At 45.8% G+C, this 24,995-nt stretch overlaps 1 protein-coding gene across 1 annotated transcript; it reads left to right on the forward strand.

The window, feature by feature from the left end:
* The first annotated feature begins 6,213 nt into the window (after nt 1–6,213).
* LOC125514557 (microtubule-associated protein 70-2) lies at nt 6,214–13,872 on the forward strand. Its single transcript, XM_048679895.2, has 11 exons — nt 6,214–6,610; nt 6,730–6,815; nt 9,215–9,280; nt 9,355–9,525; nt 9,686–9,856; nt 9,955–10,110; nt 10,210–10,356; nt 10,887–10,958; nt 11,049–11,579; nt 11,662–11,849; nt 13,366–13,872. Exons 1-11 carry the CDS (start codon nt 6,439–6,441, stop codon nt 13,403–13,405), a joined length of 1,800 nt encoding a protein of 599 aa, XP_048535852.1. The 5' UTR covers nt 6,214–6,438; the 3' UTR covers nt 13,406–13,872.
* Nucleotides 13,873–24,995: the final 11,123 nt, after the last annotated feature.

A 24,995-nucleotide genomic window follows, 5' to 3' on the forward strand; every position in this document is an offset into this window, starting at 1 on the left:
TATATCACCCTTCTGTAATTGAGGTACATTGATTTAAAGTGTTTTTCAACATTTTGAATATTGGAATTCTTTTACTTCTTCAGTTTGATAAACCTTTATCAGAATATATTTTAGAGTAACCCAGATCTCCTTCAGTGGTTGTAAGGCGCATAGATGGAGGATGATTTTTGTGGTTTGTGACAGCTCCTGGAAGTGATGGAGGACAAGATGATGTTAGCATCCTAGATGGAGAGCTTTGCAAGGTGTAGGAGCTAAGAAAGGTGAAGACTGACAAGGTGTATGTGCCACTTCTACTGTTTGGTGTATTCTGAAGTTTCTGCAGTTGTGAACTAGTGAAGCTATCTATACATGTGATGTTATTCAGCTGTACTATAAGGTCCTGGTGCTATCTATAAATGGGAAGCATCATTCAACCTGTTTTCAACATGTGAACCCGGAGCAATCTGTAGTCTATATTAATAAATTTTGATAGTAGTGTATTTCCATGATCTGTTGCAAATAATAGGAGAATGATCTGATTTATAAATAATAGAAGAATACCATCAACTCCAAAAATATCAAACATGGTAACACAATTGGACCAGCGTGTCAGAATGCTCATAAAATATTAAACTGGGTAAACTGTGGCAACACTTTTGCTAAATTGGGTAAAACGGATGAAATCTCGCTAAATGGGGTAATTATTGTCAAAAATGTAAAGATAGGGGGTAAAAATCAGAATTTACTCAAAAAAATTCAAGCATCTAACCAATAGGTAGAGGTCCCCATCTACATGTTGCTGGGCATGCAAAACCTGCATCTGATCATCTAAAACCCGGCCCTTTCCGCAAGAAGGCAAACCCTCCCAACTGAACAGGCCCTCGATGTCGGTTCGATCGATGAAAGTAGCTGCTTGATCTTGAAATTAAGCAAGGCACAAAGACATGTGCTTACTCTCACTCCATCTGAGTTTGTACTACAACCCGGGTCCTCAATGATTAAGCGTTTGTGCGATCGATCGATCCATCGGTACCAGGCGCCACCCGTTTGCCGGCGACGACGTCCGAACCGTGACACTTTAATTCCTGGTTGCGATCCGCTCTGCCTGGCTCGCTCGCTCGCTCGCATGGCGCGCGAAGCATCATGCATGCGAGGTCGCCGACGTGCATCAGGCCGCGGCTCTAGACAGCGGCGACGGCCACGGCGAGGTGCCGCAGGCCGCCAAGATGCGAAGCATATGTACATCATTTACAGTTGGATTTGTCAAATCCGCCCCTTCAAACACCCGTGGACGTGACCGGGCCCGTGGACGTGACCGGGCGCGTCTTCAGATACTGACCAGTCACGCCTCAAATTTGCTCCTTTATAACCGAGTTTTTTATATTTCAGTTCCTAGATCCATACAAATTATGAAAAATAAATCTACGTACTACAACACCCTAACTACGATTTGTCGTCGGAGATGTCCACGTTGTTGGTGCGGGGCGCCGGGTCGACGGACGCGTAGGAGGGCTCCTGCTCCTCCTCCTCGACCTCATCCATGTACGCAAGCATCTCCTCCTTCTCCGAGGTGTGCTCTGCCTTCATCTCCTGCCGTCGACGGCGTCTGGCCTCTGCATCCGACTGCGAGCGGAGGGAATCAAGGATGACCTGCTACTCCGCCTGCAAATCTGTGTCCCTAACGTCCCCCACATCCTCCTCCGGCTCCTCCTCAACCTCATCCCCCTCCTCCTCTAAGTCCTCCTTCAGATCCACTACATCCGGAGGTAGCCCCGCGGCGATTTGGGTTCGCGCCTTGCCCAGATCCGCTCAAGGAGCCGCAGTTGGCGCTCCGGCGTTAGATATGATAGCTCTGTACCCGGCGGTGTAGAGCATGAATACTAGTGGTGGCGGATGTGAAGTGAAAAGTGGCGGTGTCAGCGGACGGGTGGGGCAAAATGTGCACGGATAGGGTTTCGATGCCGGCGATCGGTTTAAATAGTCGGGCTTAGGCACTACGCGGTCCGCCGGAGCATCTCCACATGACGCCCTCGGTCCGACAGAGGAGACGAGTTTCGGACCACCGGGTTTTGAAGTCTTTTCCTGTGAGATCCCAGCGTCAATCCGTACGAACACCCCGTATTCACTTCAAATTTAAACTGAATATGAGGGATATCGGTCAATCCGGATATTTGAGCCGGATTTGAGGCGCTCGGATATAGGTGCTCTTACCGGAAACAAGGCACGGCGGGGTGTAGCAGATGCGGATGCCATACCAGCGGACAACGGGACAAGAAGTCAATATGCCATCACGCGCGCGAGCTGAGCCAGCCAGAATGTCAGACGCACAGCTAGCTGGTACGTACATGCGGATCTGAGCAGCAACTAGCACATGCACACACATATGGCATAACGTACACCGGCGGCGACGGCGGCGGCGACACCCGTGTAAATGCGGCGGGGGGCATAACCGGCGTGCTTGGACCATGCATGCCGGGCGATCGATGCGGCTATATTACGTGCAACGTACCACGTACGTACGGGGAACGGATCGGGAGGTCCCGCGCGCACGTACGTGGTTACGGTCTTACGGTACGGCGTCGGGACGTTATGCTGGTTCGCCCGGCATGAACGGTCTTATTATTCGCTCCCTAGCTTTAGCTACATCCTCCCCTGGTCCATGCATGCGGCATGCAGGACCGCGCGCGTCGCCCACGGCAAACAGGAAGAACGGATCTAGCCATCCATCATCGCAGGCTCAGCCTATCAGGCACAGCGCCCACGGCCACGGCCGACCCCCCTTGTCGCCTCCCTCCCCGGAACGAATTCATGTGATCGGCAGAGCTGCCTGCCATTTTGCTTTGGCATTGGCCCGGAGCTTGACGAATAACGACGTAGGCAGTCGATCCAGGGAGTCGTGTCGGTTGATAACTTGATACTATGGTGCAACTTTTCAACCGGCAATCTCTGATCGGCTGGGCTGGGTTGGGGTGGGGTACTGGGGTGGATAAACGCTTTTGTCCACGGGCTCCCGCTGGCCTCGCTAGCTTTTTCTCTCCTCTCCTTCTCGGGCGCTGGAGGCCGCGCTGGGGTGCTCTGGTTTCTCAAGTATCGTGCCCATGTGTTGCACTGCCTGTGGCCGACTGGCTGGATGAGACGAGCATCGTGTCTTTGAAGTTTTTAACTTTCCTTGTATCCTAAAGTTGAGTGTAGCTTAGATGGTTAGATTTCTTGTGATGCAACTAGCCCTTCAGTGTTCAAGTCTTTGATCCACTTGGCACTAATATTCATATTTTTTTGAATTTATTTTAACTTTTCGGCGATGTTTGTTCATTATTGTTGTGTCGGTTCAATCCGAGATACTCATAGGGGGGTGGTGTGTACATGTGTGCGTTTATAAGGATGAGTGTATGTGGGCATCTGCGTTGTGCTGTGTTGAAAAAAAAATCAATCTCTCGTTTTCAAGTTGTCTCGACCAGCCTTTCACAATTTCTTGAGTCACTCCATCGACCCGACTTAATCCCTCAGGTCCTTTTCCCATTTGATAACCACCTTAATCAATTGTGCGGACCAATGGGACGCTAACAAGCCGACATGATCCCGCTAACCCTGACATATACTACTAGGTAGCCATGCCCCATGATGACGATATTATTATCGATAATGGGAAGTCCGGGCGTTCATCAGACGGTGCTTATGGAGTAATTAACGAACGACAAATCAAATCACGAGTGCGCCATCACTGCCAGTGCCATCTTTGACCTAGTTTATAGGCTTTCCTTCCCTACGAGCGTGTCTTGAGCAGCACACAACCTCCATACCATACGCGGCTAAACACGCATCGACAGCAACACGCGCACAACAACGTACCCACGCCACCACAGTGCACACCCAGGGTCGCTTCCGCTGCACACTAGCTAGCTTTTTTTAACACGGTATAGACACTCCCTATAAGCTAAGCATCTCCAAGAGACTGGGCCGATATATTTATAAAGTCACCGTAGACAATTCGTAGTTGGCGAAAACGTCTTCTCCCGTTTCCACTAAACGCGTGTTGCCGAAATTTCTAAAATAATACATGGTAAATACGAGCATCAAGATTTAAACTCTGATGAACTAAGGATACTACAGTGCACCCTAACCATCCAACTACGGATTGGTTCGCCTGCACACTAGCTAGCTCGCCGATCTTCCCGTTCCTTCCGACATCGTCAACACCAGACACACCACCACGGCCGTGACACCAACGCCTGTTTGGCACGGGCGAGCTCCCAGCCGCTGCAATAGCCCGGCCCTCTTGCGTTGAGAGGGACGACTGGACCGGTGCTGCACCACGTCGCTCTCCGACGCCCACCGGCAAGGCAACATGCGCGCCAAAAAGCCATGGCTGCCACATGACCGCCCTCGTTCACGCTCATTCATTGGCGATGGCAATGGCGCCTCCTTTTCTTTTTTCCCTTCGAAAGGGCGCTCACAGGTGGGTTCGAATAGTGGTGTGAGTGCTACTGCTTGGCAGTGTGTGATGTGGTGCCGGCAGACGTGTTTGCCAAGTGCGAGCTCGACCTACTGCTGGCTAGAGAGATCCACATCAATCGCTAGGTGGCTATGCCGGGGTGTGAAGTGTGATCGATATGGGAAGACCGCGGAACAGTGATCCCAGATACGTGGTACCGATGACACTGACAATAGCATTAGGTGCATGCATGGTATAGCTGCATGCCGACGGAAAAGGCAACATGAGAGTGTTTATTCAGAGGGCCAATAATCATTCTTTCCATAGAACCGCCACACTTAACAAATGGAATTTTGATACTCCCTCCGATTCACTTTTTATAAGATGTTTGGAAAATTTAATATAGACTACATACGGACTAAAATAAGTAAACAAACACACTAAAATGTGCCTATCAGAAAAAAAGGTACAATTGATATGGATAAGAGGAGTAACATCTATAAAAGTGAACAAATGGAGTATTAATTAAAGAGATACTACTAGTTAGAGAAAAATGCAAGACAGCTCACAGATAAATTTTAAAGATTTCCAAAATTTATAGGAATGTGTTGGACTACTTTTTACAAACAGCGTCGTTGAAAATTTACAATGTAAATGAATTGTAGTACTACTAGTTCGGGCAAGGATGTCACACGAGTATGTGTGTGTGACTGCACGCGGTATTGATATATGCACCCAAAAATTCCATAGAAATCATGCAACATATATTTTTTCTGAGGCAATGCAACAGATATATTTAATACTATAATACTATATATATTGTGTGGCCTATCAAATCAAACTAACAATGTCATTTATGGCACATGGAAACAAAACTTGTGCTAAACACTAAGGGCCTCTTGATTCATAGCAAGGAAGAGTGGAAAACAACATAAACTGTGGTTTTGTTTGTTTGTGACACTATTCGCCCATTTGATTGAAAGGAATGTCATATGGTAAAGTGAGGAGAGTTTCATTTGGTTTGAGTTCCGAAGGAACAACAAAGGAATCGCAATCCACCCAACCCTCAACCACATTGGCTATGCACAAAAAAGACAAAGGCAAAATGCCACAAGTTTTTACACTGTGTTTTACCTATTCATACGAACCAAACACCAAAACCTGGAAATCCTCGTGTTTTCACAATCAAATACTTTGCACATGCAATCCTGCCCCCATGTATATGTTTTTCCTATTCCCATTCTTCGGAATATTCCAAACAAAAGAAGCACCTACTGGGTCCTTTTATTTAATGAAATTTCATAGTTTCTTTTGGAGGATCTAGATCCCTAGGCATTTCCCCCTATGTAGACTGTCTGCGTAGTAGGATTGGGACCCTTAGGAAAATTCGTAGGGATCGCCTAGAACTTTATTTTGAAGGAATGTTTTAGCTGTTCAAACCTTTTACATTTCTTTTATTTTCTCCGCGAGGCTGAACACTTTTTGATCTCCTCCTGTAGGATTTAAGAGGACATGCCATTATAATTATGTGTTTTTCCTATAACTTGTTTTAAAAATCCTGCAAATCAAAGAGACTAGAGTGTAGTAACATTTACTTTTGTTTTCCTTTGTACTGATGTTCATGTGTGATCTCCCCCCACCTTATATTCCAAACCTTGAGATTCCAACGCCCTCCCCTCCTCCTCTGCTCTTGTCCAGTCCTCACACTGACCAGTAACCACCTCGATGGCCTGATTAGCTCAACGGTTAATTAGCTGCTAATCACTCGGAAAAGCCGACGCTTTTAAATCCCCCGAGCACCTCCCCCCTCACCCTCTCCGCTATTCAAACACGCTGCCGTCCTCGCCCGAGCAAGACAACAAACAAACACCACGCGAAGCAAAGCAAAAGCGAAGCGGAGCGCCCCAACCCGAGCCCCGACACCGCGAGCGGCTAGGGTTCCCCACCGGACGGCATTGCGGCCGCCGGCGGTCCCGGGGGGCGCGCGATTTGGATGGTGGGCTGAGGCGCCGGGGCCCAGATCTGAGATGGCCGACGGCGGCGGCGGCTGCGAGGAGGGGAATGCGCCGGCGCACAGGGGCTCCGCGCGCAGGCGCGGGGCGGCGCAGCTGGGCCTCGACGCCGACGAGCTCCTCACGCTGATGCACGGCTCGGATCCCGTCAAGGTCGAGCTCAACCGGCTCGAGAACGAAGTCAGGGGTGAGTTGGTTCCTGGGTCCTGGCTCGCCGTAGCTCTGGCTCCCGCTCGTGTTCGGTGGATTGCCGCCGCCCTTCCGAATCTGACGGCGGAATGGTTGGTGCTTTTTGCGTGGTTTTAGATAAGGATAGGGAGCTGGGCGAGGCGCAGGCGGAGATTAAGGCGCTGCGCCTGTCGGAGAGGGCGCGGGAGAAGGCCGTCGAGGAGGTAAATCCCCAAGCTTTGCTTCTGATTCTTGTCTTGTTTTTCTACGACCATTTCTTCCAGTTTCGAGCTTGGAACAGTGTCGGTGCAAGAGAATTCATAGCCAAATAGGAGAGTTTGGGGGCGTATTTGCTCGATGCGGAGGTGATTTTGGCCGAGTGTCAGGGCCAAGACAACAATCTTCCCCTTGTTTTTTGCTGGCCATTATTTTGTGGGATTCATGGATGCGGAGGGTTTTGTCTATCCATTGCGGCATGCTGAAACTCTGAAAGTTCAACACAAGCTTAATGTTTTACTCAACATGTTTATTTCCTGCTAGGTTGTGTTTTTTTTTACTTTCTTTCTTTTTGGCTGATCTTATACTCTGGTTGTCTTGTTCATTGGGAGAGGTACTAGTGAATCAGAGTGTTATGGCCGTTCATGTAGGGCTATGAAGTCCCTGTCTTTTGCAGTAGTTTTTCAAGATATGTTTGAGCTAAACTAACTTAAAAAATGTGTCAGGTCGCCAGGATGGCAAGAGCTAAATAAAGCTGCCCCGGTCTTAGTTCATAGAATTGATTCCCATTACCCTTGTTCTGAAGCTGTACTTTTACAAGTGCTAACGTCTGTGGCACTCAAAGCTATTTTGATGCTGAGTGCTAATAGATATTTTGATGTTCAGTGCGTCAGTCCTGGTTGCAATTTATCTGGTGTGTAGTTTGCATGTTTGTTGAGCCTGCTCAGTGTCCACTCAGATTTCTTAGTATGCACAAGGGGTGAATACGATGTACAAATTGCTCTCGATTTGATGAGCAAACTGCAATAACCAATACTTGGAGGTATCAAGGATTCAACGCTAATTCGTTGATCCAATTTTCAGAATTCCTTAGGTGCTGCCACGAGACAAATATCCTGTCAGTGGAATTTAACTTCATCTTATTATTGTCATAATGTCAGGAAATCTCACAATCTTAGTCTTTAAAAAATGTATCATTTTGAAAACATGGATTTGAATACTCCCTCCAATCCATGTTAATTGACGCACATTAAGTGTGCGTCAATTAATATGGATTGGAGGGAGTATAAAATTTTAATTGGAGGCGTGTGAATTTATAATCGCTAGTTATTTGGATTTTTTAGTTTCCTTTTTTTTAAAGATTTGATGATGAAAAAATGACGATTACATGATTTCACCTAAATGATGGTTAATTTGGAGTAGGCATATATGTTTCCTATTATAATTTAGGTAATTTTACATCTTCAAGATGCTTGGATATTTAGTTCAAATAAATGATCTTTTGCGAAAATAGTATGTTGTTTTCTTACAGTTAATTTTGAAAATCGGGAGACATTTTATTATAACTTCAGAAGTATTGAACAGCTACAAATTTTGTAGAACTACGGAAATTTTGGCTGCTGGCTTGGGGGATCCCACATGACAGCTATGTATATCTTTCAGACTCCGTTTCATACAAACGAACTGATGGATGTGAGGTGTATTGAAACGTTTATGTAAATTTTCTTTGGAATGTAAACTTAAATGTTTACTCATATGATTTGTTATGAAATTTACTTGTTCTTTTAAGGTCCTTGATTCCTTTTTCCCCCTTTGCAACTCAACTTGCAGGCTTCTGAACAAATATGTATCCTATCCTAACATGCTTTTTAAATTGCCAAACGAAGTAGCTCCTGGAAAAGTGAGCGACCCAAGTTGTGTTGTTCAGATCAACTAAAGATCCTTTAACCGAGCCTTTTTTTTCAGTTAGATATTGGTTGATCCTTAGTGCATCTCTGGTTGCTGTGTTTGCTTTAATGATGTGTCTGCCTTTTCTGTACCTGTTGGCCATGTTAGTGCTGTGTATTCTATTGCCCCTGCATTTGATCAACTGAGTCTGACTGTTTCTTCATAAATGAAGTAACTGGGCATGCTAAAAACGGGAAGTAACATTTGAATCTGATTTGCGAAGCTTAGAATCTGTATCTGCTGAAGGTGATTGTGCCATTTTGTATGGCAGTATGAGATACCTAGGCATGAGCAATGAATGACATGTTGAGTAAAGCTTGTTTGTTTTGATATGTCAGATACTGCTTATTTGTCAAATGAAAGTTATCTTACTATGCTCATTTTTATTTGATAATAAGCTATCTGTGTGGCCCCCTTTTGACTATTTCTGATTGAAGTGTCCCTCAGGCAAATTTTAACCCAGTACTTAAAATCACTAAGGTTTGTTAAGATGACCTGACACACATACCAACACTAGCATCAATGCATATGTTACTTTTGCTTGTTGTCATAATGCAAATTGGAATGTTCCCTTGAACAGAACTAGGGAAAACCAAGCAAAAACATTTCAAGTTTTAAAGATCAATGTTTGTTCTCCGTTTGTCAACATGATTGCTGATTTGTTACATTGTGATGGCAGCTCACTGATGAATTGGAGAAGCTGGATGAGAAGCTCAAGTTGACAGAGTCTCTCCTCGATAGCAAAGTATATTCCCGACCTCTTTTAGCCCCCCTTCCCTCCCGACTGCTCCCTCATAAGCATTTGTTCTATTTTTGCAGAATCTAGAACTGAAAAAAACAAATGATGAGAAGAAAGCAGCTATGGCAGCCCAGTTTGCAGCAGAAGCAACACTGCGTAGAGTACATGCAGCCCAAAAGGATGATGATATGCCACCTATTGAAGCCATTCTTGCACCACTTGAAGCTGAGTTAAAGCTTGCTCGGCAAGAGGTATGCTGTGTTATCCACATCTCAACTCTCTTGTAGACTGATGAAATTGTCATATTTTTATCCTACTTTGCACCCAGCATATCCACGGATCCAAGCCCTTGTGTCCACTGGATGCATGTTTGGTATATAATTGACAAAAACTTAATTTGGTTCTTTTTAGATTGCAAAGCTCCAAGAGGACAACAGAGCATTAGATCGTTTGACAAAGCAAAAGGAGGCAGCACTGCTAGAAGCAGAAAGGACTGTACAAACTGCATTAGCAAAAGCTGCTATGGTTGATGACATGCAAAACAAGAACCAAGATCTGATGAAGCAAATCGAGATCTGCCAGGTATGAGATATCTTGTATTTTCCAAGCTTGTTGGGAGAAAACAACTCTGTCAAGTTATTCAAATATAGCTGCTCAAGTGGTTTCATCCCTGATTGCAGGAAGAAAATAAGATTTTGGATAGGTTGCACCGCCAAAAAGTTGCGGAAGTCGAAAAGCTTAGTCAAACAGTCAGAGAGCTTGAAGAGGCTGTCCTTGCTGGTGGTGCAGCTGCTAATGCTGTTAGAGATTACCAGCGGAAAGTCCAGGAAATGAATGTAACATACTACCATTCAACTGTTGTATTTTCTTTGAATCTTCATTGATTATTTATGCAAAAAGATGACCCATGCTATTTTGTGATCATGACACACCAGGAAGAAAGAAAAGTTCTTGACCGTGAACTTGCTCGAACAAAAGTTACAGCAAACAGGGTTGCTGTTGTAGTTGCAAATGAGTGGAAAGATGGCAATGACAAAGTAATGCCTGTTAAACAGTGGCTTGAAGAGCGCAGATTTCTGCAGGTAAGATGATTAAAGCTTTCTTTATTTACCGAGATACCCCGCGCGTTGCTGCGGAGTTGGACATATAGAGTATTAATCCAGTCCTTACGATTTAAATTATGTGAGACATTTCTGCATAAGCAAAAATGAATCTTAACATGAAAAGTTGTGCATGTCACATTAAATGCAATGTGATTCTAAACCCACTAAGAATGCACTAATGCATGTTGCATGGTAGAGTATTCTCATGCGTAGACCGGACAGATGGTAGTGGACCATGCTAGCAAATCTAATGGCTACAACAATTTTGATGATGTGGAAGCAATGACATTTAAAACCCATTAGAATGCACTAATGCATGTTGCATGGTAGAGGATTCTCATGCGTACATCGGACGGATGCTAGTGGATCAAGCTAGTAAATCTAACGCTACAACAATTTTGATGATCTCGAAGCGCATGTTGAGACAATTAGAAGTAGTGGGGCTCACTCTCTTAGGCATATAGGATTCAAGTTTCATGCAATGTTTTTTTTTCCACCATATTCTGCAGGGTGAGATGCAGCAACTTCGTGACAAACTTGCTATTGCAGAACGAACGGCTCGATCGGAAGCTCAAGTAAAGGTAAAGATGTCTGTCATGTTGAATTTGAGCTACACTTTAAGACAAGTTCATCTTTTGTGGAATAATTTCTCATATATTCTCCGGACTCAGGAAAAGTATCAGTGGCGCCTAAAAGTTCTAGAAGATGGATTGAGGGGGCCGCCAAGTGGTTCTAGCCGTCCTCCTACAGAAGGAAGGAATACAAGTGGTGGATCTTCCCGTCGTCTATCACTAGGTGGAGCTGATAATATGTCCAAAGTCTCCCCGGTTGGTGCATTAATGAGGAGATCTCCATCTTTCAATTCGAGGCCCTCTCTTTCTACTGGCAGCAGCTTGGTCCTCAAGCACGCAAAAGGGACTTCAAGGTCTTTCGATGGTGGTACGAGGTCTTTAGACAGGGGAAAGGTCCTTGTGAATGGACCTCATTTACTCAATAGATCTACAGATGCTGTTGGGGACTGCGAGACTACTGATAGCTGGAAGGCTAGTGGAGAAGAGAAAAATACTGAAACCACAAATAGTGATTCAACTGATATGGTCTCTGGTGTACTCTATGACATGCTGCAGAAGGAGGTAGTTTCATTGAGAAAGGCATGCCATGAGAAAGACCAAAGTCTAAAGGACAAGGATGATGCAATTGAGGTATGATGCTTGAGGTTCTGCTTCTTGCATTTTGAGGAGACGCCGTGCTACAATGCTTTTTTACTTACCCCCTCATTTACAGATGTTAGCAAAGAAAGTAGACACCTTAACCAAAGCCATGGAAGTGGAGGCTAAAAAGATGAGGAGAGAGGTAGCTGCTATGGAGAAAGAAGTTTCTGCTATGCGCCTTGAGAAGGAACAAGAGAACAAGGCCAAGCGTCTTGGTAGTTTGAGAGGACCTGGCACAGTTTCTCAGGCCCTTCCCGGAAGGTACACCAAGAATGCCTTACATTTTGAGAACTTGATCTCTTCACATATACCTCCAACACAGATTTTTTTTGTTTAAACTTCAAGTTTGTCATCTGCCCTACAACTCCAAGTATTGTTAACTTGAATTACTCATCATGTTTCCATCAGTACTGCTTAATGACTTTAGGGACCACCTTAGCCTAGGATGGTTCCTCAATCATGGGATCCCACGATTTTTTGTTGCGATAGCCCCCTCATATTTTTAGATGACTTGTACTTGTGAGGGATGAGATGGTGATGGGCCAACTGGTCCTGCTCAAACCAATCAAGTTCTATCTTAATGCATTAAATTGCTGCCCCCTGCATGGTTTCTGAGGAAAAAACAAGCGAGTTAGGTTCGGAGTTTGGATCAGATGTTTCATTCACCGTTTGGCTCCTCAAACCAAACCTTACAAAGTATCATTAGGTGGATTGAGTTGCCTTTATTAGGCTCAACAAATAATGCCTTGTCTAACCATTTGCTTGCTTGTAACCATTGAGCACTGACCCTCCTAATCTTGCTGACATCATTTTCTTAAATATTACTCCCTCCGTTCACAAATATAAGATGTTTTGGATATTTCCAATATGGACTACATACAGATTGAAACGAGTGAACAAACACACTAAAACATGTCTATATATATCCGATTCAGAAAAAAGTTGGACCATCTTATATTTGTGAACGGAGGTAGTAGTTGTTAATGCTACTCCCTCCGTTCACTATTATAAGATGTTCTAACTCTTTTCTAAATTGAATATATGTAGACTCGTTTTAGTGTGTTTGTTCACTCATTTCAGTCCGTATGTAGCCCATATTGAAATACCAAAAACATCTTATAATAGTGAACGGAGGGAGTAGTAGTTATTGCAAACATTATCTGGCACAAAACTAGCATTAGGGCCCGTTTGGAAGAACAGCTTTGGTATTTAGTGTGAACTTGACTGAGGGGGTGTTTGTTTCCAGGGACTTTTTTGTGTAGGGACTAGAAAAAGTCCCTCTTAGAGACTTTTTTACCAAACGGGAGGGACTTTTTAGGGACTAAACTAGGCATTTGGGACTAAATGAAGAAGACTCTCAAGGAGTCTTTTTGGGACTTTTCCAACAATGCCCCTTCATGCACCCATTGGCCCGCCACCCCATGATGTTGTTTGATTGTTATTTTTCTATATACTAGGGGCAACATGGTCATTTAATAACCTCTAGGAAGGACTGAGACTTTTTAGTCTCTGGAAACAAACAGGGAGGGACTTTTTAGAGACTAGGGACTTTTTAGTTGGGACTAGAAAAAGTCCTAGGACTAGAGAACCAAACACCACCTGAAATACCAAAAGTTTACCAAGAAATGGTACTCAGTACCATTCTTCAAAACAGCTAAAGTTTTACCTATTGTTTTTTAGTACTACATAGCCTATGCTTATTTTTGTTGCCCAGATACTATCTTTTCACCGAGACACACCTTACTAATTCACCTTCCATTTTGTTGCTTTGTTGCAGAAGTGCACCACGTGGCGGGTTGTCGCGCAACATCCAATGACGCATCGCACCTCTAACACCAGGCAGCATGAAATTCTTTGATAGGTTCTGTTTTCCCTTCGTGTCCCCCAATTAATTTTGTGATTGAGATTAGCACAGATGACCCTCTGATACCTAGATTGGGGAAAAGAGTAGGCTTTGCATCATCTGACACCGACTCGCTGTAATGTAGTGGTGAAGGTGTAGTAAACCCTTCGGGTAAGGCTTACTTGACCTTGCGGCACACTCTCATTTTGTCAAGGCAGTGCGCGTTGTGGTTGTATAGGCTGGAGGAAGACCGACCCCGCGTCTTCGTGGATCTTCTCTTCTCCCAACTGTAATTTTTTAGCTAGTGTGGTTTCTTTTTACTTGTCCGGGTTGTGGTTTGTGAATATCATTTGTACCCTGCTGTGGTCACCGTCTCCACTATTCGTTTGTTTGTTGTTGCTGGGCTGTAGTTGTTCTTGGAATCAAAGGTGTCTTGCTTGAGGAGCTGAATCAAAGGTGTCACTAGCATGACACCGCAAGTGATCTGCTACACCCATCGGGTAAATAGGAAATGTGGCGAGTTCATTCTGTGCTTTGGTGTTGTGTGGTGCCTACTTGGACCGGGAGCACGTTTCTCTGTCCTAGCATGGCAGGCAGCATCTGTAGGCCGATTCGATTTCCACTACGGTTGTCCTCCGGCTCTGTACCCAGTTCAAGTTAACGGTCCAGCCAGTGAGACTCGAGTGGAGTCCTCCCCGCTGGAATCTGTAGTGGCCCTGGCTGCGTCGCTTTGCTTGCGTGGATTGTTGTTTGGCCCTTTTCGTTGTCGACCTTCCATTCGTCGAATTGTTGTTTGGCCCTTTTCGTTGTCGACCTTCCATTCGTCGAGGGACATGCCCTCTCACCATGTTCGATTCTTTGGCTGGTAGAGACCATGATTTCCCGTCCAAGTGCCGAATCCCTTCTACTTGGGGCATCTCAAATGCGGATCATCAAAGCACCAGCAAATGCCTCGGGCTGCCCGGACGCTTTTAGCCATCTAACACGGGTCACCAAATCGGTCTTGACTGGTTTGAAATGTTGCATCCAGGCCCCAAATCGAAGGGCGCTCCGAGGGACACTTTTAGGAGAGCAACTAGTTAACGAGCGCTCCTTCGGGAGTCTCGGAACGATCAGCGTCACTTGGCGCGCTTTCAGCCATTCGCCACGTGTCGCGTTCTGAACGCTCCCTTTGGATTTTTTTTTATTTTTCCGCACGTGTTTTCGGCTTTTTAAACGGGGTTTTCCGGTTTTTTTTCGACTTTTGGTTTTCCTCCGGTCTTTTTTAGCTTTTCAATCAAAAAAATTTCAATTTTTTTCGCGAAAAAACGCGTTTTTTTTATTTCGTGAAAGTCACGGTTTTTCTTCCGCGAGAGGCACGGTTGTGCTTTAGCGAGAGTCACGGCCGTGCCTATCGGAAACGAAAAAAACGTGTTTTCTGTTTTTTTTCTTTCGCGAGAGTCACGGTTTTGCTTTCGCGAGAGGCACGGTTGTGCTTTCGCGAGAGTCACGGCCGTGCCTCTCGGAAAGGGAAAAACAAGACGCGTTTTCTGTTTTTTTTTCGTTCGTGAGAGTCACGGTTTTGCTTCCGCGAGAGGCACGGTTGTGCTTACGCGAAAGTCACGGCCATGCCTCTCGGAAAGGGAAAAAAATATGCGTTTTCTGTTTTTTTTTTCTTTCGTGAGAGTCACGGCTTTGCTTTCGCGAGAGTCACGGCCGTGCCTCTTGGAAACGAAAAAAAAACGCGTTTTCTATTTTTTTCCTTACACAAGAGTCACAGTTTTGCTTACACGAGAGGCACGGTTGTGATTTTGCGAGAGGTGCCTCTTTCGGAAAGGAAAAAAACCGTGCTCCCGGTTCGGTTTTTTCGCCGGTTTTTTTGTCCGGTTTTTTTTGTGAATTTTTTTTCGTCAAAACCTATTAACATGGGATCTAGTTTTGAAGATCTCAACGCGAGGAATCCAATGGTGAAAACGGTTCGAGATTTGGACGCACGGTTTAAGAGATATAACGTTTTAAATAAACAGATCTACCAAAAAAGGAAAAACTCCCGGGCTGCGACAAGTGACGCTATGCATGTGCGCCACTTGTCGCGACCTGGGAAAGTGGAGTGTTCTTTGCAACGAGTACTCCTTAATTAGTGATTTCGCACTTTTAGCCATCTAACACGGATCACCAAATCGGTCTTGACTGGTTTGAAATCCTGCATCCGGGCCCCATCTAACATGGATCACCAAATCGGCCTTGACTGGTTTGAAATCCTGCATCCAGGCCCAGGTGCTTTGAGGAGTTCGTATGTCTACCACGCCAGACTCCGACATCCATGTCACACCCAAAACCACACCCAAAGCTTGCACGTTTTCATAGTCTTGCCCTCATCTTCCGCTCTCTATCTCGCGCTCCCAAGCAGCCACCATAGCCCCCACCTCGATGCCGCCTAGGCCTCTTCGGACCCTTGCTGATACCGCCCAAGCCTTGGTGGACACCGACGTTGTACTACCCTGGATCAGGTCGTTGTCCGGGTACCCTTTGCCTATGGAGACGCCGTCCACAGCGGTCACTACGCCCAATAGGTGTTTGGCAAATGCCATAATGCAAAAATTCAAAGTTCTCGTTGTTCACTTTGAAGCAAACACGATGGATTAAGACGATGAGTACTTCTACGTTCATCTTCATTGGATGACGAAGATGTGGATGAAACGACGATGAAGATGGTGATTCTTGAAGACACAGAGGAGGATGTTCTTAACTTCAAGGGTTCAACAATGGGACATCGAGTGTTGAACCGGAACATAGCACAGGGGCATATGACTCCGTACAATGACTACTTTGCCCCCGATGTGCTATTCAAAAACTATTTTTGATGTCGATTCCAATTTTTTTTCATGTGCTTCTACGCAGGTGTCCCTATGATGATTACTTCAAGATGGAGAAGGACTGATCATATATCATCGAATGTCTCACAACCACCATTCACACATACACATGTATATATATACAATTACGTATATACAATTTCTCCTACATGTTGGCTTCGGAGCCAGTGGCATTTGCCTTGGTGCCTTCGGAGCACGATGACAATTGGGAGTGGTTCATGAGGGCGGTAGCAGGTAATGGTATTCTCTTTTGGGATCTATGACCTGGTCGAGCAAAAATCCCGCTATTTCCTCTTGAAGTGCTCGTATGCGCTCCGTTGGTAGGAGCTGGTCCCACATCTCATTGAACTTTTCAGAAGGAGATCAATATGCATGTATTAGTTGTGTGATTAGATATCGATAATGATGTAAAAATTGTGAATAGTTTTCTGGCAAACGTACCCATAGCTGTCTATCAGATTTGCTCCTTTCGAACGTCATCATGTGAATGTTCTCACAAACGTAGTATTCACACACTTCAGTCCCCGACGCTTGCTTCAGGGCCTTTACAAGAATAGAGTTTAATCAGATAATAATTAATCAAGCATGATAATTATAATGATATTGAAACAAGAATTAAAGAGATGGTAGCTAGCTAGTACTACTTAATTACTTACCTTGGGTCGAAACCAATACAACTTGATGAACTTTTCCCAAGCCCTGCCCGCCGGCAAAGAAAATGAATAAATGAGTTATTAAATAGTTGATATCAGGAAATGATGAACTAAAGAGGCCGACATATAGTTAATAATTATTGAAATTACCCGTCGACTATCCCCTTCAAGATTGAGTAGTCACTTTGTTTTTTAAGTAGTGAGTCCAGTACTTCAACCGTTCCTTCTTCAACTTTAATGATTAACAAGATCGAGTGGTAACTGCATGCTCACAGGTTTGCATGTCTTAATTAAGCCGGCATGTGCATAACACTCATCAACTATACCCTAAACCCTATACACTTAAATTATTAACAACTAGCTAGCTAGTAAGAAAAACAGAATTTATAGTACAAGACAGTGTGACTCACAAGAAGTTGTAAGGAAGTAGTATATCTTCATTGCTATTGAGGTGCTTCAAGAACTCTAGCATCTTTTTCTCTACATCTGCTTGATACCAATGCAATTTCCATGTGTCTTCATTAATGATATTTAGGTCAATGAATCCAATGCCATAGCATCCAGTTTTTTTCATTTCATACATCTTCATCCTGCATAATACCACAGAAAAGAATATAGTGAGGATAATTACAGGTAATGATCGATCAATGAGCACTACGGCTAGCTTGAGACTTAAATTACAGAAAGAAATCACTTACAGACAATAGCAACTGACGAGAGATTTGTCGAGTGCATCTTGATTGAATAACTGAAATAGTTCTGTATACTCAACGGACAGAGCTAGCACATGGAAGTAATGCTCTTCCTTGACGTTCACCATGAGGGACTCTCGATTGGAACTCTTGGTAATTTTCATGTACCAATCATGCAATTCATACATTCTCGTTGGGAGGTTTTTGACCTCCTCAGGCTTGACCAGAGGTTGGCGGCGGACATATTTCCGTTTTAGCTCCTCCTCTTTAAAAGTTTCCATGGGCTACAAGCCTAGGAGTTGTTTTACAGTGCATCTGATCTCTTCAGCCTGCCTTATATGGTCGTCGATTATTACCAGCTGATTGGCCCGGTACTCGCATGTGTTGGTACAATGAGCGGGGGGGTCGATTGCATCGCCTGTTCTCCCAGTTGGGGAACGGTTTTCCTGCTTTTTTTGGCAGTTGCTTGGCTCGAGCTCGAGCTTGACTTGTTCTTTCGTTGTGCTCGATGTGCCTTTCTAATTTGGCGCTCATAGTATGAGTCAACAGGCTTGGGAGATGGTTTTCTTGCCATATGAATAAAGTGGTCAACGATTTTCTCAAGCACTTTCTCCTTCGGTGGCGGTTCTGGTTTCGGTCCAGAATGGGCATTCACTTGGGCCTTCACTATGGCTGCGTTTTGCTCCTCGGTCATGTCGTAAGGCCTCTGCAGAAGAGGCGTGAGGCTTGGACCATATTGAAATCGCTTGCCTCCGCCTGTACCTCATGTACTACCTCGACTTGTACCGCTACGCACCATAGCTGCGGCGGCTCTCTTCCGATGTTGCTGAGTTGGCAGAGACGGCTGACGTGGCTGACTTGGAGGAGAAGTGGGCTGACGCGGTGCCGGACTTGGAGGAGGAGGAGTGGGCTGACGCGGTGCCGGACTCGGAGTAGGAGTGGCCTGATGCGGTACTGGACTTGGAGGAGGAGGAGTGGCCTGACGCGTTGGCGGACTTGAAGGAGCAGGACTGTGCTGAGGCGGTGGCTGATGATCACTTGGAGGAGCGGGAGATTGCTGACGCGGTGGCGGACTTCGAGGAGGAGTCGGATGACGCGGTGTCGGTGGCCTTGGAAAGATGATGCAATCCTTTCTCCATATGATGATACGATGTTTGGCCTCTCCCAGTGTGTGCTCCTCGTCAGCTCCAGGAATGTCAAGCTCTAGCCCCGAATATTGGTCCATCACCTCATCAACCATGACACGAGCATAGCCAGCTAGAATCGGGTTGCAATGGAAGGTTGTTCAGGGGAGTTTGTATAAGCAACGGCGTCCGACACCTTCATGGATATGTTCTTCATTTTGAAGTGTAGATCGCAATTAGTGCTCTCCATGATGTCATCCACAGGGTATCTATCCAGCAGCTGTGCCTCGCCCGGGGCGAAACCCACGCTGCTTCTCGGCATGGATGGGATGGTGCTATCCAATGCCGGATCATCCGCTAGCTGATGCCGCTGAGACCCCCTTACTTGGCTAAGTGAGTCGATTTACTGCTGCTGCCGTTGGAATTGGAGTGCCAACTCCGCGTGCTTTCATTCTAGGCCTTTAAGGCGTTCTGCTTCCTTCTTCCTCTTCTCCTCCTCCAGCTTCCTCTTCTTCTCCTCCTCCATCTTCCTTCTCGCACGGCTTCTGTAGTCGGCGTTCCAGTCCGCAAACCCCTCATACCACAGAACAACGCCTTTGCCTCGTGTTCTTCCCGGGTGTTCATGATTTCCCAGGGCGCGCGTAAGCTCGTCGTTCTCTCTGTTGGGCATGAACACCCCCGTTCGAGCCTCTTCTATTGCAACAAGTATCTTATCTTCGACTCCTTTAAGACTTGCCCTCTTCAAAACCTTGTCTGTCTTCGGGTCCAATGCCCCCCATGTGCATAGAACCAAGTCCTAACCCTGGGGGCCAGCTCTTAGTAACTGAGTGACCTCTGCATCCAGCATCTCTTGCTCAGACTTATCCCACTTAGGCATTGCCACCGCATAGCCACCTGGCCCCAGCTTATGAAACTGCTCCTTTTTTGCGGCATTGGCCTTGTTTACTCTCGACCGTTCCTTAGATAATTCCGATTCCTTGAATTTCATGAAATCGGGCCAGTGCTCTCTTTGCTTCTCCAGTGTTCCCTTGAATTCTGGAGTCTTCTTTCCTCCTTCGACATACTTGGCCCATATACTTTTCTTGTGGTTGCTGAATGCAACTGCCATCTTCCTAAGAGCAGCTGATACGTCTCCAACGTATCTATAATTTTTGATTGCTCCATGCTATATTATCTACTGTTTTGGACTATATTGGGCTTTATTTTCCACTTTTATATTATTTTTGGGACTAACCTATTAACCGGAGGCCCAGCCCAGAATTGCTGTTTTTTGCCTGTTTTAGGGTTTCGAAGAAAAGGAATATCAAACGGAGTCCAAACGGAATGAAACCTTCGGGAACGTGATTTTCTCACCGAATACAACTCAGGAGACTTGGACCCTACGTTAAGCCAATTAACAGGAGGCCACGAGGTAGGGGGGCGCGCCTGCCCCCCCAGGCGCGCCCTCCACCCTCGTGGGCCCCCTGTTGCTCCACCGACGTACTTCTTCCTCCTATATATACCCACGTACCCCCAAACGATCAAAGACGGAGCCAAAAACCTAATTCCACCGCCACAACTTTCTGTATCCACGAGATCCTATCTTGGGGCCTGTTCTGGAGCTCCGCCGGAAGGGGAATCGATCGCGGAGGGCTTCTACATCATCATCCAAGCCCCTCCGATGAAGTGTGAGTAGTTTACTTCAGACCTACGGTTCCATAGTTAGTAGCTAGATGGCTTCTTCTCTCTTTTTGAATCTCAATACAATGTTCTCCCCCTCTCTTGTGGAGATCTATTCGATGTAATCTTCTTTTTGCGGTGTGTTTGTTGAGACCGATGAATTGTGGGTTTATGATCCAGTTTATCTATGAATAATATTTGTATCTTCTCTGAATTCTTTTATGTATGATTGGTTATCTTTGCAAGTCTCTTCGAATTATCAGTTTGGTTTGGCCTACTAGATTGGTTGTTCTTGCCATGGGAGAAGTGCTTAGCTTTGGGTTCAATCTTGTGGTGTCCTTTCCCAGTGACAGAAGGGGCAGCAAGGCACGTATTGTATTGTTGCCATCGAGGATAACAAGATGGTTTTTTTATCATATTGCATGAAACTATCCCTCTACATCATGTCATCTTGCTTAAGGCGTTACCCTGTTTTTAACTTAATACTCTAGATGCATGCTGGATAGCGGTCGATGAGTGGAGTAATAGTAGTAGATGCAGGCAGGAGTCGGTCTACTTGTCTCGGACGTGATGCCTATATACATGATCATACCTAGATATTCTCATAACTATGCTCAATTCTGTCAATTGCTCAACAGTAATTTGTTCACCCACCGTAGAATACTTATGCTCTTGAGAGAAGCCACTAGTGAAACCTATGGCCCCCAGGTCTCTTTCTCATCATATCAATCTTCATCACTTTATTATTGCTTTGCTTTTTTACTTTGCCTTTTACTTTTCACTTTGCATCTCTATACCAAAAATACCAAAAATATTATTTATCATCTCTATTAGATCTCACTTTCGTATGTGACCGTGAAGGGATTGACAACCCCTAAGCGCGTTGGTTGCGTTGAGCTATTGTTTTTGTGTAGGTACGAGGGACTCGCGCGTAGCCTCCTACTGGATTGATACCTTGGTTCTCAAAAACCGAGGGAAATACTTACGCTACTTTGCTGCATCATCCTATCCTCTTCGGGGAAATCCAACGCAGTGCTCAAGAGGTAGCAGCAGCGGCCTTCACTTTCTGCATATCTGCATCTGTGAAATGATCTGGTAGGGTGTAATGTTCCATGAGAGATTCCCAAAGCAGATCTTTTGCTCTGTCGTCGACCCAAGTAAGATCTGGACGTTCCTTTGCTGGCTTTTTCCAATCTTGCATGGAGATCGGGAGTTGGTCCTTCACAAGTACTCCGCACTGACGAATGAAATTGTTCGCATTTTTCTTAGGCAAGATTGGTTCACCATCAGTTTTGATGGCATCGATGTTGTACTTTACATCCGACTTCAACTTTTTGGTCGGGCCTCGCACTGTCCTGCTGTCAGATTTGCTTGATCCAGAGGGCTGAAAGAAGAAAGATCGATTGGTTAATATATCTTCAAATCATTTAAAACATGCGATGATCACCAGATGCCTACTTATATAAATATACCTCACCGGTCTCTGTCCTTTCAAGATCAACATTTTCTTCGTCATCATCATCATAGTTCTGGACTTCATCAATTCGGTCGTCACGATCGAATATCATATCACCCTCCCCAGTATTGTTCAGATATTGGGAGTCGTCATCTTCTTCATTCTGATCATCTGGCCAGCCAGAGGAGCGTATGATCTGGAACAGGGCCTCTTCTCCTTCTCTGCCGGTATTGTCCACCATAGCTTTTATTTAACTACTCCAGAAGAAATATAAAACAATTTAGTATTCAAATTACAATGCATGCATGCAATCAATAAGGAAAAACTGAATCATAGTACATAATATGCATCATCGAATATAATCTCGAATACATCGTCTCGAATATTATCGAATAATATATATATATATATAATCTCGAATACATCGTCTTGAATAATATATATAATCTCGGATACATCATCTCGAACATTATATATCGAATACATAGCTAGCTAATAAAGATCGAATACTACAGAATAATCTAGTTCACTCGTGGTTCCTGAGGCGTGGGCGGTGGACACCCAAAAAGAAGGAACCATCACAGGATCATAGCACGGGTGAGATCCCCGAAGAACCTGCCACGTATTGGAGAACCTGACGTCCATAGCAGCCATGTAGCGATAGACGTGCTCGTCCTCCTCCCTAGCACGATGACGTACCACCTCCGGCGGGGCCGACTCCCTCCACACCAAAAGTGGCCCACGCGAACGCCATCAAAGGAGCTCAGGGTCGACGACGGGACCTGGTGTCGGGTTCCTCACCAAGCGGCGCGCCCCTGAAGGTAGCACCTCCCAGTGCCAGCTCGACGGAGCCCAGTCCCGGACATGGGTCCTCTGAAGCAGGACGTCGTCGCGAACGGGTCGACAGCGAGGATGCGGGCCGGGCATCGTCGAGAACAAATACTATATGCAAACGTAACATTTTTTAAATAATTGGATTGTGATTTCTTATATACAAATTTAAAAAAATGATATTGTTATGTCAAAATTCTATATGCATCTATAACATCGATCATCGTCTAACAATTTGACATTAATCTAATTCATCTAGCTAAAACTAACATTTCTAAAATTTCTAACATTTCTATAACTAAAAACAGAAAAATTTCTAACATTTCTATAAACATTTATATAACTAAAAAACATAAAAATTACTAACATTCTTATAACTAACAATGTGTATGTGTGTGTGTGTGTGTGGCCATGGCGGGGCAGGAGCTAACCGGCGAGGCGATGGGGGCCGCGACGGGCGGCGACGACGGGGATGGAGATGGGCGGCGACGGGCCGCGGCGGTGACAGGGACGCCGACGACGGGGATGGCGACGGGCGGCGACGGGGACGACACGGCTACGGGCGGCCACGGGGACGGGGGCGGCGACAGGGGGCGACGGTGACGGGGCAGAGGAGAAGAAGCAGAGGAAGAGATGAAAACTAACGAAATTCGTAAGTGTTGTATATATAGGAATGAGCCACCAACCGGTACTAAAGGTCATATTTGACCAGCCCAAGCGGTGGGAAGTGACCCCTTTAGTACCGGGTCATGGCTCCAACCGGTACTAAAGAACCCCCTTCAGTACCGGTTGGAGCCACGACCCAGTACTAAAGGGGGTGCGCTGGCGCAGGTGCGGTGCGGGCAAGTTTAGTCCCACCTCGCTAGCCGAGAGGCACCAGCACCAGCTTATAAGCCCCGCCCCGCATGCTGTCTCGAGCTCCTCTCTATTGCCGGCCTTCTAGGCCTACCTCTGCTTGCATTCCCTGTTGGGCTGTGACGCCCCCGATTCAATCGTACACTAATCATACACACAAACGTGTACGATCAAGATCAGGGACTCACGGGAAGATATCACAACACAACTCTACAAATAAAATAAGTCATACAAGCATCATATTACAAGCCAGGGGCCTCGAGGGCTCGAATACAAGAGCTCGATCATAGACGAGTCAGCGGAAGCAACAATATCTGAGTACACACATAAGATAAACAAGTTTGCCTTAAGAAGGCTAGCACAAACTGGGATACATATCAAAAGAGGCGCAAGCCTCCTGCCTGGGATCCTCCTAAACTACTCCTGGTCGTTGTCAGCGGCCTGCGCGTAGTAGTAGGCACCTCTAGTGTAGTAGGTGTCGTCGTTGACGGTGGCGTATGGCTCCTGGGCTCCATCGTCTGGTCGCAGCAATCGGGTATAGAAAGGGGAAAAAGGGGAGCAAAGCAACCGTGAGTACTCATCCAAAGTACTCGCAAGCAAGGAGCTACACTACATATGTATGCATTGATATCAAATGGAAAAGGGGTAGCATATGTGGACTGAACTGTAGAATGCCGGAATAAGAGGGGGATAGCTAGTCCTAACGAAGACTACGATTCTGGCTGCCTCCATCTTGCAGCATGTAGAAGAGAGTAGATGGTAAGTTCACCAAGTATCATCGCATAGCATAATCCTACCCGGTGATCCTCCCCTCGTCGCCCTGTTAGAGAGCGATCACCGGTTGTATCTGGCACTTGGAAGGGTGTGTTTTATTAAGTATCCAGTTCTAGTTGTCATAAGGTCAAGGTACAACTCCAAGTCATCCTGTTACCGAAGATCACAGCTATTCGAATAGATTAACTTCCCTGCAGGGTGCACCACATTTCCCAACATGCTCGGTCCCCTTTGTCCGAACACACTTTTCTGGGTCATGCCCGGCCTCGGAAGATCAACACGTTGTGGCCCTACCTAGGCACAACAGAGAGGTCAACACGCTGGTCTAAATCCTATGGCACAGGGGTCTGGGCCCATCGCCCATTGCACACCTGCATGTTGCGAACGCGGCCGGCGAGCAGACCTAGCCTCCCTTATACAAGAGCAGGCATTCCAGTCCAACCCGGTGCGCGCCGCCCAGTCGCTGACGTCACGAAGGCTTCGGCTGGTACCACGACGTCGAGTGCCCATAACTGTTCCAGCGTAGTTGGTTAGTGCGTATAGGCCAGTGGCCAGACTCAGATCAAATACCTAGATCTCGTTAAGCGTGTTATTTTGACATAACCGCGGACGCTGACCAGGGTCAGGCCCACCTCTCTCCTAGGTGGTCTCAACCTGCCCTGTCG

The sequence above is a fragment of the Triticum urartu genome, chromosome 6A (genome assembly GCF_056163025.1).
Source record: "Triticum urartu cultivar PI428250 chromosome 6A, HENAU_Tu73, whole genome shotgun sequence".
NCBI lineage: Eukaryota > Viridiplantae > Streptophyta > Magnoliopsida > Poales > Poaceae > Triticum > Triticum urartu.

Excerpts from the sequence above, each read along its gene's own strand:
- LOC125514557 (XM_048679895.2), top strand. The coding sequence starts at position 6,439 with ATGGCCGACGGCGGCGGCGGCTGCGAGGAGGGGAATGCGCCGGCGCAC. Across the intron at positions 9,281-9,354 it reads AGTCTCTCCTCGATAGCAAA|AATCTAGAACTGAAAAAAAC; the intron begins GTATATTCCCGA and ends CTATTTTTGCAG. Across the intron at positions 9,857-9,954 it reads AGCAAATCGAGATCTGCCAG|GAAGAAAATAAGATTTTGGA; the intron begins GTATGAGATATC and ends CCCTGATTGCAG.